Source organism: Penicilliopsis zonata (assembly GCF_001890105.1).
Source record: "Penicilliopsis zonata CBS 506.65 unplaced genomic scaffold ASPZOscaffold_3, whole genome shotgun sequence".
NCBI lineage: Eukaryota > Fungi > Ascomycota > Eurotiomycetes > Eurotiales > Aspergillaceae > Penicilliopsis > Penicilliopsis zonata.
Window position 1 is genome coordinate 1,561,276 of NW_019208913.1, and position 15,987 is coordinate 1,577,262.

The following is a 15,987-nucleotide window of genomic DNA, read 5'->3' on the forward strand; positions in this document are numbered from 1 at the left end:
TCTTTGTCTTGGAGATCCAGAACAGAACATGATATCAAGGCAATATTTGAAAAACAAAAATAGAAAGAAACATGTAATGACTTTTGTTGCGTTTGAGGGTTTTTTTTTTTTTTAATTTTTCTCTTTTTCGCTTATGCCTTACTCTGAGCGAGGGCCTTCCAATATTGCTCACGACGCTGCGATTCTTCGAGAGACTTTTCAAGTTCGGCGATGCGACGCTCCATCTCATCCTGACGCTCCAGCTTGCGGGCACGCGACTTGCGGGCGGCCTCGGTGTTGCGAGCCCGCTTGACAGCCACGGGGTCGGCGTTATTGACCTTGATAGGAGGCAGAGGCTTGCGCTGGCGAGCGTTCATGGTCGAGTGCTTGGTGACGCGACCGGGCCCGGGCGAAGGAGCTGGAGAGGTGGAGGACCGGATGATGGGAGAAGAAGGAGGAGGCATCGCGACGGGCGCCTTGGGCTGCTGCTCTTGCTGGGCAGCCATGGCAGTGACCAATTCCAGGGCAGTTGCATCGAATGCATCACTGACCGGGAAGAGCGACTCCCACTCCTCGTGACCCGAGGCCAGCTCCAGGTCCGAAGCGAACATGGGAGAGGTATCCTGGCTGAAGTAGCCGGGGGACTCGAAGGAGGGGGTGCTCAGGTCAGTGAAGGAAGTGGACGGAGGCGCCGAAGAATCCATGAAGAGATCCTTGGGGGACACGGTGCCCGATGGCATGGGAGCCATGGGGTCAATGCCCGGCAGGTTCTGAGTAGAAAGCATGGTGGGTTCGGTATTCTCGAAATCGTCTCCGAAGTGGTTGGAGAGATCGAAGAAGTCTATAGACTTGTTAGAGACGCCTAAGCAATATAGGAGGTAGAGAGAGAGAGAGAGAAAAAAAAAGAAGGCATACCTTGAGCAAAATTAGGAGTGGACATGTTCCGATGATGTAAAGCAAGGTTCTGGATCTGGGGAGGGACTCCCGAAATGTTGTTGAAGAGAGGCACCGGGGGACGGGAAGGATGCGGAGAACGCGAAGGCGCCGAGGCGGCGTAGAGACGCTGGACGTGCTTGCGACCGGGGAGAGTAGACCGATAAGAGGGAGACAGCGAAAGACCGGTAGACTGGGTGAGGCGCCTGGTCGAGGGGGCCAATACTTGAGCCGGAGAGCCTGCAAACTGCTGCTGGAGATGACGCTGCAGAGCTAGCGAGTGGCGTCTGCTGGAAGAAGAAGATTGGGGGACCAGGAAAGGATGACGGAACGCAGGAGAAGGTCTATGGGCAGATGCTGGAGGAGCACGCGAGTCCCTGGGGCGAAGCTGTGGACGAGGGGACGGCACAGGCGGATAAAGCACAAAGTCCTCGTGAGGAGATGTCTTGTTGCTGTCGTTGTTGTTCTTGTTGCTGTTGATCGAATTCTGAGCCGAAGGCTGCGGGGCAAGGGGCGTGGGAAGCCATGATTGCTGGTGGTTATCCGTGGTGAACGACGTGACGTCGAACGGGAGAATGGTGTTCGGGGAAGAACTTGAGCGACGCGAAGCGATGCTAAAGTTCAGAGGTCCTGGGACAGGAGACTCTGGTAAAGGGTGTTGAGAAGGGGAAGGGTGAAGCAACAAAGACCGAGGGGGATCTATGGTGTCTGTCTCGAGTGAGAAAGACAAATCGTGTCCGGGGGGGGAGCTTAAAAAGCCTCCATAATGACGCTGAGATAACAATAATTCTTTAGATGGTTGTGATGGAATGGTTGATAATTTGTTCTAAAAGAAAAATGGATAGGAAGAAAAGGAGGAGAGGAGAAGGGCAGCGCGGGAGGGGGGGGGGGAAATTCAGGCCGTCTTAAGGATGAGCCGGAGAAGGTCTGTGTGTGGCCCCGAAGCGAGCCTCGACCAATCGCGGCGCATGGCCCGTTCACACACCGCACTAGCCTCTTCGGGGCTGGCCGTTCGCGCGTGTGAGTCACAGCTCACGCGGGGCGCCGATTGGATGCCTGCCTCAGCCCCAGGCACTTCCTTTTTGACTCCCCGACAACCTATGAATACGGAGTATAGAGAATAAGATAGAGAATAAAATAGAGAATAAAATAGAGAATAAAATAGAGAATAAAATAGAGAATAAAATAGAGAATAAAATAGAGAATGTATACCAGTATCTGAATTATAATCAACAGTATAAGACAAACCTCTTATTAACTACGTACTTCGTACCTAGCAGTATCTAGGTAATACTATGTACCGCAGTGGACTTCCCTACATGTGCCCTGTCAGAAAGATCCAGGTTCGCTGCCGCACCATTCCCCTTGCAGTCTAGCGTGACCAAAGGGCGCAAAAGCCTAAGGCAAAGTAATCCACCGGTTTTTCCGAGGCAGACTTTTTGGCACGGAAACGTGGACTTCCGATGCTGATAAATCTGAGACTTGAGCATATTGCTCCTGACGAATAATGATAATAATAATAATAACAATCATCATAATAATCATAATAATAGATAATAAATGTATGTGAACTCCTTATAACCAACCACTACTGTACCCCAGCCCTGGACTCATGGAGTAGACCCATACTGCAGGAATGGATCGGCAACTGCATAACAAGTATGATGCACATTGCACATTGCACAGTAGTCCTGTGGGAATATCAACAAGCTTGCAGCTGCCTGGGTCGCCGGTGTCAACTAGCGCTGAACTTTAGTAGTAGTACGACGTTAGGGACTCCATCGTGTCCATACCTCCTGTACAGACTGTACGAGTCCATACGAGTCGGACTCGGAGTCGGAGTCGATACTCCGAGGGCCCTACTACATCCACTACCTCCTACCCAAAAAAAAAAAAATCAATACTAACATACAGAAACAATTGTAACGCAGAACTATTAGATATTACCTACGGAGGACGTGCCATACACAAACTCGGCTATCGCCAAGCGCCAGAGGAGACACTGACGGCAGCCACGTAAGCCAAGACACATGTGCTAGTCAAGACAACAAGATGATCGCACTCGGAGACAGGGTGGAGAGTCCCCCTGTGAAACCGTCAAACAAAATCACCCTTCCTCCCGACAGGGTATCAAAAAGAAAAAGGAAGAAAAGGAGATGGAAACACAAAAGGATAGAGGTCAGCAAAATCTTTGACAAAGCAGCAGGTGGTATCAATCTAGTTCCCAACAGTCGTAAAAGAATGGATTGCGGCTGTAGGAGCCGCACGAGGACATCATGCCAGAGCCGCCAAAGTGTCAATAATGGGTATATCGGGTAAGCAGCATTAGTTAGGGGGGGTGGGGTATCGTTGGCATACCGTCTGGCAAGAATTCTGGACATGCAGAACACAGGATAAACAGGATACCAAAAAAAAAGACAGAACATCAACAACAACAACAACAAAAAAAAGCAAGACAAGGGAAAGTGTCAAGAACAGAAAACAGAATCAAAAGAAAAAATACATATTATGCGGGGAAAGGATGGGCGGGTAGTGGGCTGGTATTTTTTTTTCGGGGGTTTTTTTCGGTTTTTCTTATCGCTTTTGTTTGCTCTTGACTGTGTCAGAGTTATATCCAGTTGAAAGAGTAGTTGTAATCCGTCACCGGGTATTATTGCTGGTCCCACCATCTTTCAAACTGGACGACACACGCCTGATGGCGAGTTTGTTCATGCGGCGGCCTGGACGGGAGTGGAAGCGGAGGCAACGTTCACGGGCTCGACGGGCTCGGCAGCCTCGGCAGCGGGGGCGGCGGTCTCAGTGGTCTCAGCGGGCTTGGGAGTCTCCTCTGCAGCGGTCTCCGGGGCATCCTTGGAGATCGGCTCAGGCTTGGTCTCGGTCTCAGCGGTGGCAGTCTCCTTCTTCTCGCCAAGCTTGACGGCCTTGCTGGGCATGCGGAAGATGCCACCAAGCTTGTTCGACTTGTGCTTGGTCTCGCCGTCGGTGGCCTCGTTGTCGGAGGTCTCACCCTTCTTCTCCTTCTTGATACCGAGGTTTCCGAAGAAAGAAGTGCGGCGCTTGTCCTTGGGGGCGGGAGAAGTGGCGGCCGCAGCGGGGGCCTCGGCGGGAGCGGCCTCGGCGGGGGTTTCAGCAGCCTCAGCGGTGGCGGCAGCAGTCTCGGCGGGGGCGGTCACGCTCTCGGGCTCAATGGGGGCGACAGCGGCTTCCTCGACGGGGTTCTCCAGCTGAGGAGCGGTGCTGGAGACAGCAGCGGGCTCGGCGGGGGCCGTGGCCTCCTTCTCCGACTTCTCGTGGGATGGGCTGGTGACCTTCTGGAAGAAGTTTCCGAAGATGGAGGCACGCTTCTTCTGAGCCACGGGGGTCTCGGCCTTCTTCTCTTCCTTCTCGGCAGTCTCAACGGCAGGAACAGCAACAGGGGTTTCTATCTACATGTTAGCCAAAAGAGAAAAGCAAAAAACCTCTCATTGTGATGTGTGAACTTACCCTCAGCAGCAACCGCAGGAACAGCAGGAACCTCGGCGACGGGCGCGGCCTCAGTAGGGATTTCAGCGACAGGCTCAACAGCCTTGGCCTCCTCGGGCTTCTCCTCCTTCTTCTCGGCCTCTTCCTTCTTGCCGAGGAAAGAGCCGAAGATGCTGGCTCTCTTGCGAGACTGGGAGCGGCTCTTGGCGGGGGCCTTCTCCTTTTCCTCAGCAACGGGAGCGGGAGCGGGAGCGGCGGCGGCGGCGGCAACGGGGGCGGTCTCCTCCTCCTTCTTGTCCTCAGCCTTCTTCTGGACAGGCTCGGCAACAACAGGCTTGGCTATATGACATGATTAGAAGGGGTTATTTTTTACTACCTTGGTTTATAGTATGTCATTGCGGGAGGGGGAAAACTCACTCAGCTTCTCAAGTTCAGCCTTGTAGCCCTCGCTACCGGTGATGGTTTCCTTCTCGGCCTGGGCCTCGGCAGACTTGGCCTCGAGCGCGGCATACCAGCTGTCGCGCTCGGCAGCGCTGCTGGCCTGGAAAGTGTGCTTGTGACCGCTGATCTTGAAGAGGAGCTCGTTGTGGCCCTCCTTGGCAAGGTCGGAGATCTCGGCGAGGTTGAAGATGCCGGCGGGGGTAGCCTTGTCCTCGGAGCGCTTGGTCACGAAGAGCAGACCCTTTCCGGTCTGGCTGGCCCAGGCGGCGATCGGGCAAGCAACGGCAGCCTTCTCGCTCTGGAGGAAAGCAGCCAGGTTCTTGGGCTCCACAGCCTCATCCTGGAAGTAAAGGTAGCGCTTAGTGAAACGAAGACCCCTGTAATCTAGTTAGTTTTTTTTTTTTTCTTCTCCTCAAATAATCAACGACGCCGGCGCGTTAACCGAAAAAAAAAAAGAATCCACCACTTACTTGACAAGACCAGGGCCCTTGTATCCCAGAACGCCATCCGTAGCGGGAGTGACTTCCTTGGCCTCCTCCTCCTTCTTGGCCTCCTCCTTGGACTCTTCCTTGGGGGCCTCAGCGGGAGTCTCGGTGACCTCAGCAGGAGCCTCAGCAGTGGTCTCTGCTGGGGTCTCAACAGGCGCCTCAGTGGCCGGCTCAGCAGCAGGAGCAGACTCAACAGGAGTCTCCACGGCGGGAGCAGCGACAGGAGTCTCTTCGACAGGCTTCTGAACGTCAGACATGGTGTATGTGGTTGTAATTACTAAATGATTAAGCTTTCGCAAAGCTGGTTGTATGTGGTGTAGAGGGTTGCTGTTCCCTTTCTTTAAAAATTTTTTTTTCCTTTATACCTCAGTTAGAGAGAGGGGACGGAGGGAGGGAGGGAGGGGGGGGTATCAGGTGATCAAGCAGATTATTTGAGGAGGGTATCTCAACAAGCAAGCAATCAAAACAAAAAGAGGAGCCTCGAGCACACGGCACGGATAATCAGCTCTGGGGGGGGGGGGGGGGGGGGAACAAAAAAAAGAGGAAAGAGAAAGGGTAGCAGCTGCAGCTGGCAGAGGGTAGTGGGATGGAGCTAGACGGGAAGAAGAAGAAGAAGAAGAGGAAGAAGAGGGAAGAAGAGGGAGCAGAGGGAGCAGAGAAAAAAGGAAGAAAAAGAAGGAGGGGAGGGGGGGGGGGAAAAAAGAAGGGCCAGGGCAGATGGGATGGGCGCACAGGACCCAACGGCTCGAATAGGCAAGGAGCTGCAGGCGCTAGGCTTGAGTCTAAACGGGCTGGAGCTCCAGTGGGTTAGTCATCAATCAGGGGTTATTGAGTTACTACGGAGTACATACCTAGTAGTTTGTATAGAGATTTATTAGAGGACTAACTAATATATTAGAAAGTCCTTATTTAATCTACTACATACTACATACTACATACTACATACTGGCTCTGATAATAATTAAAATATGAATCAAAAAAGGAGGATCCCGTTGACTCAATTCCGACGCGACTGATCCGCTCCAGAGTACAACGGCCTCAGCCGCCCCGTCTCTCCTTTTTTCTCGACGGATCTCTGATAAAGCAAACTAACTTTCGGTATAACTACAGAGTATACTACCTAGGTAGTAAGTATGTACGGAGTACCTAAGTAAAGGGTCTGCTCCTATCGCACAGAGTAAAAGTCTACTGTGGTAGGTATGTAGGAGGAAGTAGTTACCTAGAACCTAGGTAAGGTAGTATCTTGTCACCCTAGGTAGGTACCTAGGTACCTCCCGAAGGTACTTAGGTACTTACTACGGTACTCCGTGCCTACGGTCAGCTGCACAGGCCCACCGCCACTGTCCAAGCAGCAGATAAAGTGTCGTGTGCGTCTTCCATGACACATACACAGTCACACCGTCCTTGGCTGATCCTGGACCGTGTGTCTCATTCGCCATACTTCATGGTCCTGTCGTACTTCCTGCCAGTCTGGATGAGTTGATAAGCGCCGGTCTCGTCACAACCATCGTATGAGCGTTGAGGTTCCAACTAATTATTATCCATTGTTTCATCTCGCTCCACTGCTAGTATACGGAGTATAGAGTAAGAACTGAGAACATTATAGAAATATTATATTCTATTTATATTCAATTATTTTTATATTATTATTATATTATTATCATTATTATCATTATTATTATTAGTGTTGCAGAGCTGCGCTCTGCAAATCATTACACCTAGGTACTACCTATCTCCTTTTCCTTCCTGTTTTTCTTTATTTGTTTGCCCAACCCCAAATCCAGTCTAGCTCCGTCCAGGGTGTCCTCCAGTGGATCAGCCACGGTTTCAGCGGCCAGTGGCTGGCCAGCCCTACGTCCAAGTGTGTCTCGTACCATGGTTACCTACTAGTTACCACCTACTAGTTATTTAGTATCTACCTACTAGGTACTAACTACTAGGTAGAGCAGTATGTAGTATGTAGTATATAGTATGTAGTATAGAGTATGTAGTATGTAGTATGTAGTATTTAATTAGTACTAACTAGTAGTTAAGTAGTACTGTACACTATAATACTAAATTTTAATACTATGATATAAATTGTAGTACTACTGCCGATCGATGGCAACGCCATTATCGTAGAATCCTGCGGACCAATTAGTGGCACGACTAGCCTCCGGTGATCGCCATATCCTGCCGACAGACAGAGTAGGTATTGTTTACGGAGTACGAGCATGAACCTTGGCTAAACTAGTACCTCTTATTTTAATGGTTTAACTAATCGTAACTAATAAATAGTACGGAGTACAGAGTACAGAGTACTTGAGACAAACCTCAGAACTCATAAACCCATTAATAGGTAACTCATAATTGAGACAATATAACTGACTACTAGGTATCTAATAATTATCTCTCTTCACTTCTTAAGGTACTATGTAGTTACTAGGTAAGTAGTACTAACTAGTAGTGCCATAAACACATGACTAAAGACGTCCCATGACTCCCACATGGCGTAGAGGTAATGACGTCATTAGACAGTACAGTACAGTCTGTATACTGCAGAGCATATTTGCATAGACTTTGCAGATACTTTATAGACATGGTCTAGACTATGGTATTTTACAGTAGTACTATCACATGAAGACAACAGAACAGACATATACTATGCCAGTCAAGTAATAAGTGAGAATAGTGCACTACCTAGGTATTTTGGCGGGGAGGGTGATCTGGCTGATGGGTCTTTATGCGTCTTGCTGATGATCTGTCTGCAGGAAACAGAGGATATACTAGTATAGTATTAGCACTACATAATAGACATAACTGATATATATCTATAGTTTATAGTCTATGGACACTAGTCTAACTGTACTGTCACTGGATTTTATATTTATCAAAATACATAGCTTGTTAGCTATCTCGACTCCCCTCGATCAACAACGCATACCTAGCCAGTTAGTAAAACACACCTGAAAGACAGATAAAAGTATAGAGAAGACTCACGACGTGATGCTTTCCATGCGCTCGCTCGTCAACTTCAAACTGACGGTCAACAATTCCCGCGCAATGAGCGGCTCCGCCTCGCGCAGAGCCTCCCATTGCGCCGCCCCCAGCGCCCAAACATGACAGTCCTGCTCTGCTTTCACGGTGGCGGTCCGCCGCGTCGCGCTGAAGAAAGGGAGCTCGCCGCACGGGCCCCCCGCGACGATGCGTTCAAAGTATCGCCCCTGCGGCGTGTCGTACTCGGCGCGCAGCATCCCGGATTCGAGAAGGTAGAACGCTTGCGGCACCTCGCCCTCATGGTACAGCACGGTACCCGACGGAAAGGTCTGTTGCGTGAGATACGCGCAGAGCGGGAACCAGAAGTCTTCGTTGCGCGTCGTCAGGCCTTGGAAGGTTTGCAGCAGTAAGGGCAACGGTTGCCGCATCGCCGACCATGCCGGCGGGATGGTCACCGCGGCGGTGTCGGCGTCGCGGAGGGTCGTCGTCGCGACCTGCTGCAGGTACCGGCGGCGTGGCGAGCTGACCAGGAAGTCTGCAGTAGAGATCTGAGCAGCAGCAGCAGCAGCAGCAGCAGCAGAAGAAGAAGAAGAAGAGGGATGGACGGGGACTTGAACGGTTGTAGTGGTGCTAGGGCGCCCGTCTTTTAAGAAAGTCTCCCGACGACTGTAGAATACCTTCAGGTACTCGTTCTCGCAGAACTCGAGGGCCGAGTTGAGATCCTCAAAAATATCCACCACGCCGTGGCTCGGATGGATCAGCCCGACGTTCTGCAGGCTGCGGCCGACTTCCCCTCCGACGTCCAGCCCGGAAATGGCGACCTGCACGTTGCGTTTGCGAAGGATCCGATTGATGCGGGTGAACGCCTCGGCGGCAGAGAAGTCAATGCCGTATACATGGGAGAAGTCGAGGATCAGAAAGCGAATGGGCCGCTTGTCGAACGCCTCCTCCTCGATCAAGCCACGCATCGTCGTTTCCACTTTGACAATCGTTCCGAAGAAGAGATAGCCCGCCAGTTTGAGGACGAGGGTTTGCTGGCCCGCCTCGTTCAGATACTGCTGCTGGATAGGCGGCCGCCGCACCGTCGAGCGTGCGATCTGCCCGGAATACGTCGCCCGGATGGCCGGCTTTTGTGATGTCTGCACCACGAAATTCACACACGCGAGAATGATCCCAACCACGATCCCGACTACAAAGTCCCACGCGCCCATCGTCACCACAATGATAACCACTGTCAAATACTCCAGCCGGTGCAACTTCCCCCAGGTATCCACCAAAGCCTCCTCCATCAACTCGATCCCCAGCATGAAAATGAGAGCCCCGACCACCATGACTGGAATGAACCCCACGATGGCCGGGCCCATGACGAGAATACCAGCCGTAGCACCCGCGAGCATGATCCCGGCCAATCGAGAGTTTCCACCGCTGTCAATGAACAAAAGGCTGTTGGTGTAGACTAGGTAATTCTATCCAGAATCAGTAAACTAAAGCTTCTCTCTTTTTTTTTTTTTTTTTTTTTTTTTTTTGTAACGGGTCAAGATACCTGAATACTGCCCGCAAAGCCCGACAAGGCATTTGTCACACCGTGGGCGATGAGCTCCCGATCTACACTCAGATTATCCTCACCGGTCGAGATACCCAAGGCGGGAACATTGATGGGGACGTGCAGGACGCCGAAAAAGGTGAGGGCAAACATGGCGGGGACGGTGTCGAGCAAAGCCTGCCAGTCGACGACAGAGAAATCGTACAGGGTGTAAAAATGATACCAGGGATTGGAGGAGGACGGGGCGGCAAACACCCAACCGCTCTCGCGCAGCGTATCCATGGGGATCTTGGCGACGAATTTGACGCAGAAGAAGACGACGGCGACGGCGATGAAATACAGGCCGACGAGGAAGTTCGAATGCACGAAGCGTTTGAGGACGAGAAGGCCGACCGCCAGGCCCAGGGGGATGGTCCAGAGCGGAAAGGTGTCGAGTGCAAACAGCCTCTGCACGGTCGGCAGCGTGTACTCTAGCGAACCGGGTAGGCGAGCGGAGACTTCGATGCCCGTTGCGATGAGGAACCAGCCGACGCCGCCGATGCATCCGATCAAGATGTGCCGGGGGAAGAAGCCGATGAGCGAGCCCAGCCGGCAGGTGCCCATCAAGAAGAAGACCAGGCCCGTCAGGACGGAACTGGCTGAGAAGGCGAGGATGGTGGTCGCCAGCACGGCGCGCGGGTTGTCCTCGCCCACCGTGGCCAAGATGGTGAAGGCCATCTTGTGGAAGAAGGGAACCACCTCGATCATCTCACTGCCGATGCCGCCCTTGAAGATAGACCCGCCGCAGGAGAAGACCAGCTGCGAGATCACACAGCTCACGTAGAACATGGAGATGCCGTCCGACCCGAGGTCGGCAAAGAGCGGCTCCCCGATCGGGAACAGGATCATCCCGTAGGAAAGAGCGTCGAGGACATTGAGGAGGAGGCCGAGGAGGACGGCGGGTACAAGGCTGATGGGGTACATCACCCCGTGCTGCCATATGCTGCGTCTGTCCCAGGCTTTGGGATTGGACACGAGGCGCGCGCACGTAGCAACTTTCATGAGAGTGGTAGGGGTTTTCCTTTTGTGCGAGGGGGCCTGGCATTCAACATCATCCTCAGCTGTAAGCCCATAGTTACGCGAGGTATCTGCTGAATGGACCGCCTTCTTCGGCAGGAGTAGCGTCTGTTCGTTAACCTCCTCTCCCCTCTCTCCTACCGCCTCTTCTTCTGCTTCTTCTTCTGAAGGAAGCACATGTGCCTCAGAGCCTGGATCATATGAACCGTGTTTCTGGACCTCCGCATTGAGGGACTCATCTGAGGGCTTGCGGATCATCTCTGTCAACGCCGAGGTCCCCGTCAACGGACCCGTCAGCGATTCAGCACCGGTGGCACCCGCGATTGGCCACGGCTCCGAGCTTTCCCCCGCGTCAGATACCTTGCCGATTGACTGCTGGTCTGGGCGAAAGATATCCAGGCGCGGCGGAAGAGGACCGGCAGAAACGGGGGACGCTTTGCCGTTCAGCGAGAGAGCAAAGGAGGCGAGTTCGGCGGTTTGTTCCCGGAGGCCTTGAGAGGAGTATTGCGCTATATCTGAGTGTGTTAGAAAAAATAGAAACTAGAACATTGGGTATAGCTTTCGAATGTGAGGCTTCCGTACCAGGGGACTGGCGGAATGAGCCGTGAAAATACGATCGCCCGGGTGTTCTCCAACTCGAGCCGCCAAAGGTAGCAACCGGTTCAACTCTCGATGAGGTGTCGATATTCGACTGCTCCTCCACCGGGAGATCAGGACTGCTTGTGATATCTTCTGCATCGTGGCCGGTACTGGTGAATGAAGCACGATGGCGCCATCGACTGGGGGGATGGGAGTCACTTCCACCGCGAGGGCTCAGGATGCCCATCGCAAGGGAGGAGAACAATGACGTTTCTCTCCCTCTCTCTTTTTGTTTTCTTTTTTAGCGGTTTGCCGTTCTGCGAGGACTCTCACCGGCCACACTCAGCGACAGTAGGGGGACATGTCAGAAGATGCCGGGAGGTTGTTGCGGTCCTGGAAGGAGGAAGTGGGCAAGCTTTGGTTATCGCGGCTTGACTAACAGCTCTGATAAGAGCTTGTTCGATAACAGGATAAGAGGGCATTATAATGATTGGGATGAATCGTGAGGTGGAATAGATGGGAGAGAAAATAGAGATGTGTATAAAATTGAGTGTTGAGAGTAGGTTGAGTGTAGATTGAGTATGCAGTCCTTCTACCAGGTATCTACCTAGGTATTTGGTAGTACAGAGTATGTAGTACGGAGAAGCAAGCATGAATAAAATAATAATAATATCAAGTAATAGAAATACAGTCCTGTGCGTATCCACTCTACGGCGTCAAATCGTAACATATCATAAGGTATCATCAAGTCAATCGTTCCAAGAATCCCTGCGCAATCAATCTCTCGACATCCCCTTGTCGGACGTAGAGCTGACTATTTTTCGTCAAATTGATTACCCTATGCTGTTAGTAGTGTAGAAAAAAGCAAAAACAGAGAGAGAGAGAGAGAGAGAGAGAGAGAGATACCCGTATTCCGTCTGAATCTCGCCCGCATCTTTCAACACCCTGACGTCGATAAAGAGATCTCTCGGTGGTTCCAGGGTACCCGTGAGATCCACGTCGGTCCATTGCCCTTTATACGCGGCGAGCATATCGCTGTACTGCCTGAAATACTCTTCCTCGTCTGGACTTAGGGAGCTATGGTTTCCAGAAGACCCAGAAGTATTGCCGCTGTCTTTTGTAGAGGCTTCCGGAATCAACTGTTCCAAAACATCCACGCCCGTCCAGCACATCTCCTCGAGTTTCTCCGTCCGAACCCGATGGTAAGCCAGTAAACACCGTTTATTGCGTCGCATACACAGATGGTCGACGAGCAGGGCACACGCGACCGCCGGGTCTGTCGAGGGGTTGAACGTCCCCTCGAAGGGGGTCAGGAGGCGGGCGACGTCACGGTCGAGATCGCGCACTTCGCGCGTCACCCCGCGCACCATTTCCGTTTGGTAGGGGGGGAGATGGGACAGGGCTTGTGTGCGTTTCGCATGTTGGACCTGTCTCCGGCAGACGGATTAGCAAATGCGTGTACTTCTTTCAGTTGGGCGGGGCAGACCAGTTTGTTGCCGAGTTCGCCGTACATTGTAGTATACGTAGTACGCAGTACGCAGTACGCAGTATTGTTAGTAGAGATGTACAGAATAGATAATAGGAAGAAGGATAGAAGAAGAAGGATAGAAGAAAGAATAGAGTACTCTGGTGGAGAATTTGGTTGCGGACGATAACGGGCCGACAGACATAACTCCGAGATACTTAGCACAAGACGACTGACTACATTACAATACAACTCTGCCTGTCTAAATGACTGGAAGTGATTCCGAAATCTATGCGGGAAAGACTGAACGGTAATGGTACATGAGGAACAGCAGAAAAAAATCAGATAGCCACCCAGGGGTACTCGAGCCGTGCCTCATCCAAGATCCGAACCATGAAAGATAAATCAAAAAAGAACAACAGACGTCCACCCAAGAAAAGAAGAGAGACCTATCCAAAGGAAACAGACCGTATCCGACCCTCCGAAGCACAAAAAGATCCGACAGCAAGCGTTCCACGCGGACGCCCCAACTCCATCTTCTCTCAGAAAGTAGAGTGAAAGAGAAGACTGAAAGAAAAGAAAAAAAAAAAAAAAATATGGATATGAGGGGAAAGAGGTGACAAAGAATTGCAGAGGGGGAGATTGCCAAGATTATCGAATCGATTACCACCGGGGAATGCAGGCATTGGAGCATACAACCCATGCAGGAAGAAAAGAGAAGAAAGGAAAAGAGAATCCGCCAGTTCGTCACTCCGTTCAACATAAAAAAAAAAAGAAACCAAAAATGGTGAGATGATGAGATGATCACATTGGTCCCAACGCCTGCGCTGCATACCAAGTGTTATATTCACGGCTTTGATCGACCATGCCTGGAGCGACAACGTCCCAGGTCTCGTTCGTGGTCGGTAGACCGTGCTGATATGAAGGATCCAGGGTGAACTCCAGACCAGCTCCGTTGGCCAGAGTGGCCATGATGGGCTGGTAGGAGGTGCCCGGCAGTTCCTCGCGCTGCCACACGCCTGGATGGGCGGAGTGGTGGTGGTGGTGATGGTGGTGGTTGTGGTGGTGATGGTAGAGAGGCTCGCCGACAGCATGATCTGGCGGGCTGTCGAATTTGTGCAGTAGCTGGGGATCCAGCTGGCCGTCGTCGGAGTAGGCCGGCGTGTGGACCGTGGAGTGCGGCTGGATCAGATCCCAGTGGGTGCCGCCGGGCAAGCCCGCCAGTGCAGAGGAGGTTCCGTACAGATCAGGCTGGGCCGACGCAGCAGCGACCGTCTTGAGCGGGTCGTCGTCCACCCCCCCGACGGGCGTGGGGGCCATGATGCCCGGGTGAAGGGACTGTTGGAAGTAGTGTGCTTCCTGTGGGGGGGACATGATGCCCGGGGCGGTGGCGGAGGGCCCGTTAATCATCCAGGACGGCGGGTCAAAGGTGCTGAGAGGTACGATCCCGTCATGGAATTCCGACGGGGTGGAGGCGCGACTGGTCAGGGGAGTGTCCGCCTCGGAATTCCGGAGAGGCTCACTTTTGATCGATGGGGGTCCGCCTTTATTGTTGTTGTTGTTGTTGTTGTTGTTGTTGTTGTTGTTGCGCGAGGTGGCAGAGGCGGACTTCCTCGAGTCAGAACCTTTATCATCGTCGGCTTTCCGGGGCGAGAACTTGTACTCGGGATAGGCTAGGGCATGCCGGTCGCGTTCGAGCTTGGCCAGCGTCTCGTACTTGGTCTTGATATGCTCCTGTTCATTCTTCCAGCTGCGGCCGGCGCACGAAGAGACCAGCTGGTGATTCTTCAGGTTCAAATACTCCTTCGCGCGGTCCTGGTACGCCTGGCGGTACAGGATGAAGGAGTTCATGGGCCGCGGGACCTTGCCTTCCTTTTGCATCGACTCTTGGCGCCGCTCCTCGAGGGGCCGCAACACAAACGCCTCCATGTCTCGTACGGGGATGTCCGATCCCTCGGTCAAGATACTCAGTGGAGTATCCGTTGGTTGCTTTGGTTCCGAGGCTAATTGTCTCTTCGGCTTCGCTTTCGGTTTCGAACTCTCGTCGTTGACTTGACGCCGTCGCACCTTTGTCCGTCGGAGCACCCGCGCATTTTTGGAAACCTCCTTCTTACGTCGGATGTGTTCCAACGCAGGAAATGCTGCAAGCCCAGCAAGAGTAGTAGGATCGTAGCCACTCCCTTCTTCGAATGACGTGTCCAGCGCGATCTCTTCGGGGATTATCTATACCTCACGGTTAGACTCCTCCGCCTCTTCTTCTTCTTCTTCTCTCTCTCTCTCTCTGTCAAAAAAAGCACCGGGGACCAAAAATTTACTTACTGGTTGCTGATGAAACAAACCGGATGTATAATCTTCGTTGGACGTATAGTACGGATGAGAGCTATATGCCTAGTAGGGTGTGTGAGAAAGGTTCTCCGTGGCTTCCCCTGATCCTAGAGAGAGAGAGAGAGAGAGAAATAAACTCACATAAGAATGCGATATCTGGCTATCAAAAGGCACAGCGTGCGTATTCCCGTCAGTGTGCATCCCTGAAAGTGGCAGGCTCTTCCCGCTGTGAGGATGGGAGACAAGTGGATAAGACCCTTCGGACCCAGGCTCGCTGTCGTCTGTCGACTGAGGAGGAGATGGTGGTTGGCCGGGGATGAATCTTGCTAAAGACATCGCCGAGACCTGGAGGGATCGTCCAATCGCACCGACCGGATGATGAGATATGAATGGATGGCTGGCGGCTCACTGGAGGCGGTGGGTGCGAGATGCGATCCTCAGACGTAATCAAAAGCGCCCGGGGAGGAGAGGAGCAAAAAAAAAAAAAAAAGAGGCGCCCTTTTTTCTCTCTCTCTCTCTCTGTCGGGGATTATTACCGAAGCGAGGAAGCGACACAGAACCGCCTTGTAACAGAATCTTAGAGGAAGGGCAGCGTCAGGAAGGAAACGGTTTCGGGAGCGAAATGGGCAGCCTCTCCCGAGAGAGATTCTGCATTTGATGGATGATGACCTTCCCAACGACGAATTGGCGACACAATAAGAAACCCCCGGGGAGAAGGGCGGCGGAGACGGGCGGCTTGA

General features: G+C 52.4%; 6 protein-coding genes across 6 annotated transcripts; 1 reads left to right on the top strand and 5 right to left on the bottom strand.

Moving 5' to 3' along the window:
- Positions 1 to 131: 131 nt before the first annotated feature.
- On the bottom strand, positions 132 to 2,526 carry ASPZODRAFT_14068 (hypothetical protein; the record flags this gene model as incomplete). Its single annotated transcript, XM_022724683.1, has 3 exons — positions 132 to 820; positions 895 to 1,557; positions 2,499 to 2,526. The coding sequence occupies 3 exons, from the start codon at positions 2,524 to 2,526 to the stop codon at positions 132 to 134; spliced, it is 1,380 nt and encodes a 459-aa protein (XP_022583858.1).
- Positions 2,527 to 2,885: 359 nt separating this feature from the next.
- Positions 2,886 to 3,784, top strand: ASPZODRAFT_1460954 (hypothetical protein). Its single transcript, XM_022725143.1, has 3 exons — positions 2,886 to 3,142; positions 3,398 to 3,684; positions 3,746 to 3,784. The coding sequence occupies exons 1-2, from the start codon at positions 2,965 to 2,967 to the stop codon at positions 3,532 to 3,534; spliced, it is 315 nt and encodes a 104-aa protein (XP_022583859.1). The 5' UTR covers positions 2,886 to 2,964; the 3' UTR covers positions 3,535 to 3,684; positions 3,746 to 3,784.
- Positions 3,187 to 5,796, bottom strand: ASPZODRAFT_129788 (hypothetical protein). Its single transcript, XM_022722357.1, has 4 exons — positions 5,286 to 5,796; positions 4,792 to 5,192; positions 4,396 to 4,713; positions 3,187 to 4,333 (listed from the first exon to the last, which is right to left on the bottom strand). Exons 1-4 carry the CDS (start codon positions 5,558 to 5,560, stop codon positions 3,621 to 3,623), a joined length of 1,707 nt encoding a protein of 568 aa, XP_022583860.1. The 5' UTR covers positions 5,561 to 5,796; the 3' UTR covers positions 3,187 to 3,620.
- Positions 5,797 to 8,278: 2,482 nt separating this feature from the next.
- Positions 8,279 to 11,704, bottom strand: ASPZODRAFT_140256 (hypothetical protein; the record flags this gene model as incomplete). The annotated part of the gene is made up of 3 exons (XM_022724646.1): positions 8,279 to 9,745; positions 9,823 to 11,393; positions 11,461 to 11,704. The coding sequence occupies 3 exons, from the start codon at positions 11,702 to 11,704 to the stop codon at positions 8,279 to 8,281; spliced, it is 3,282 nt and encodes a 1,093-aa protein (XP_022583861.1).
- Positions 11,705 to 12,201: 497 nt separating this feature from the next.
- Positions 12,202 to 12,970, bottom strand: ASPZODRAFT_150255 (hypothetical protein; the record flags this gene model as incomplete). The annotated part of the gene is made up of 3 exons (XM_022725597.1): positions 12,202 to 12,295; positions 12,364 to 12,884; positions 12,944 to 12,970. The coding sequence occupies 3 exons, from the start codon at positions 12,968 to 12,970 to the stop codon at positions 12,202 to 12,204; spliced, it is 642 nt and encodes a 213-aa protein (XP_022583862.1).
- A 633-nt stretch (positions 12,971 to 13,603) lies between these two features.
- Positions 13,604 to 15,267, bottom strand: ASPZODRAFT_1463207 (hypothetical protein). The gene has a single exon (XM_022725174.1). It carries the CDS (start codon positions 14,849 to 14,851, stop codon positions 13,727 to 13,729), a length of 1,125 nt encoding a protein of 374 aa, XP_022583863.1. The 5' UTR covers positions 14,852 to 15,267; the 3' UTR covers positions 13,604 to 13,726.
- Positions 15,268 to 15,987: the final 720 nt, after the last annotated feature.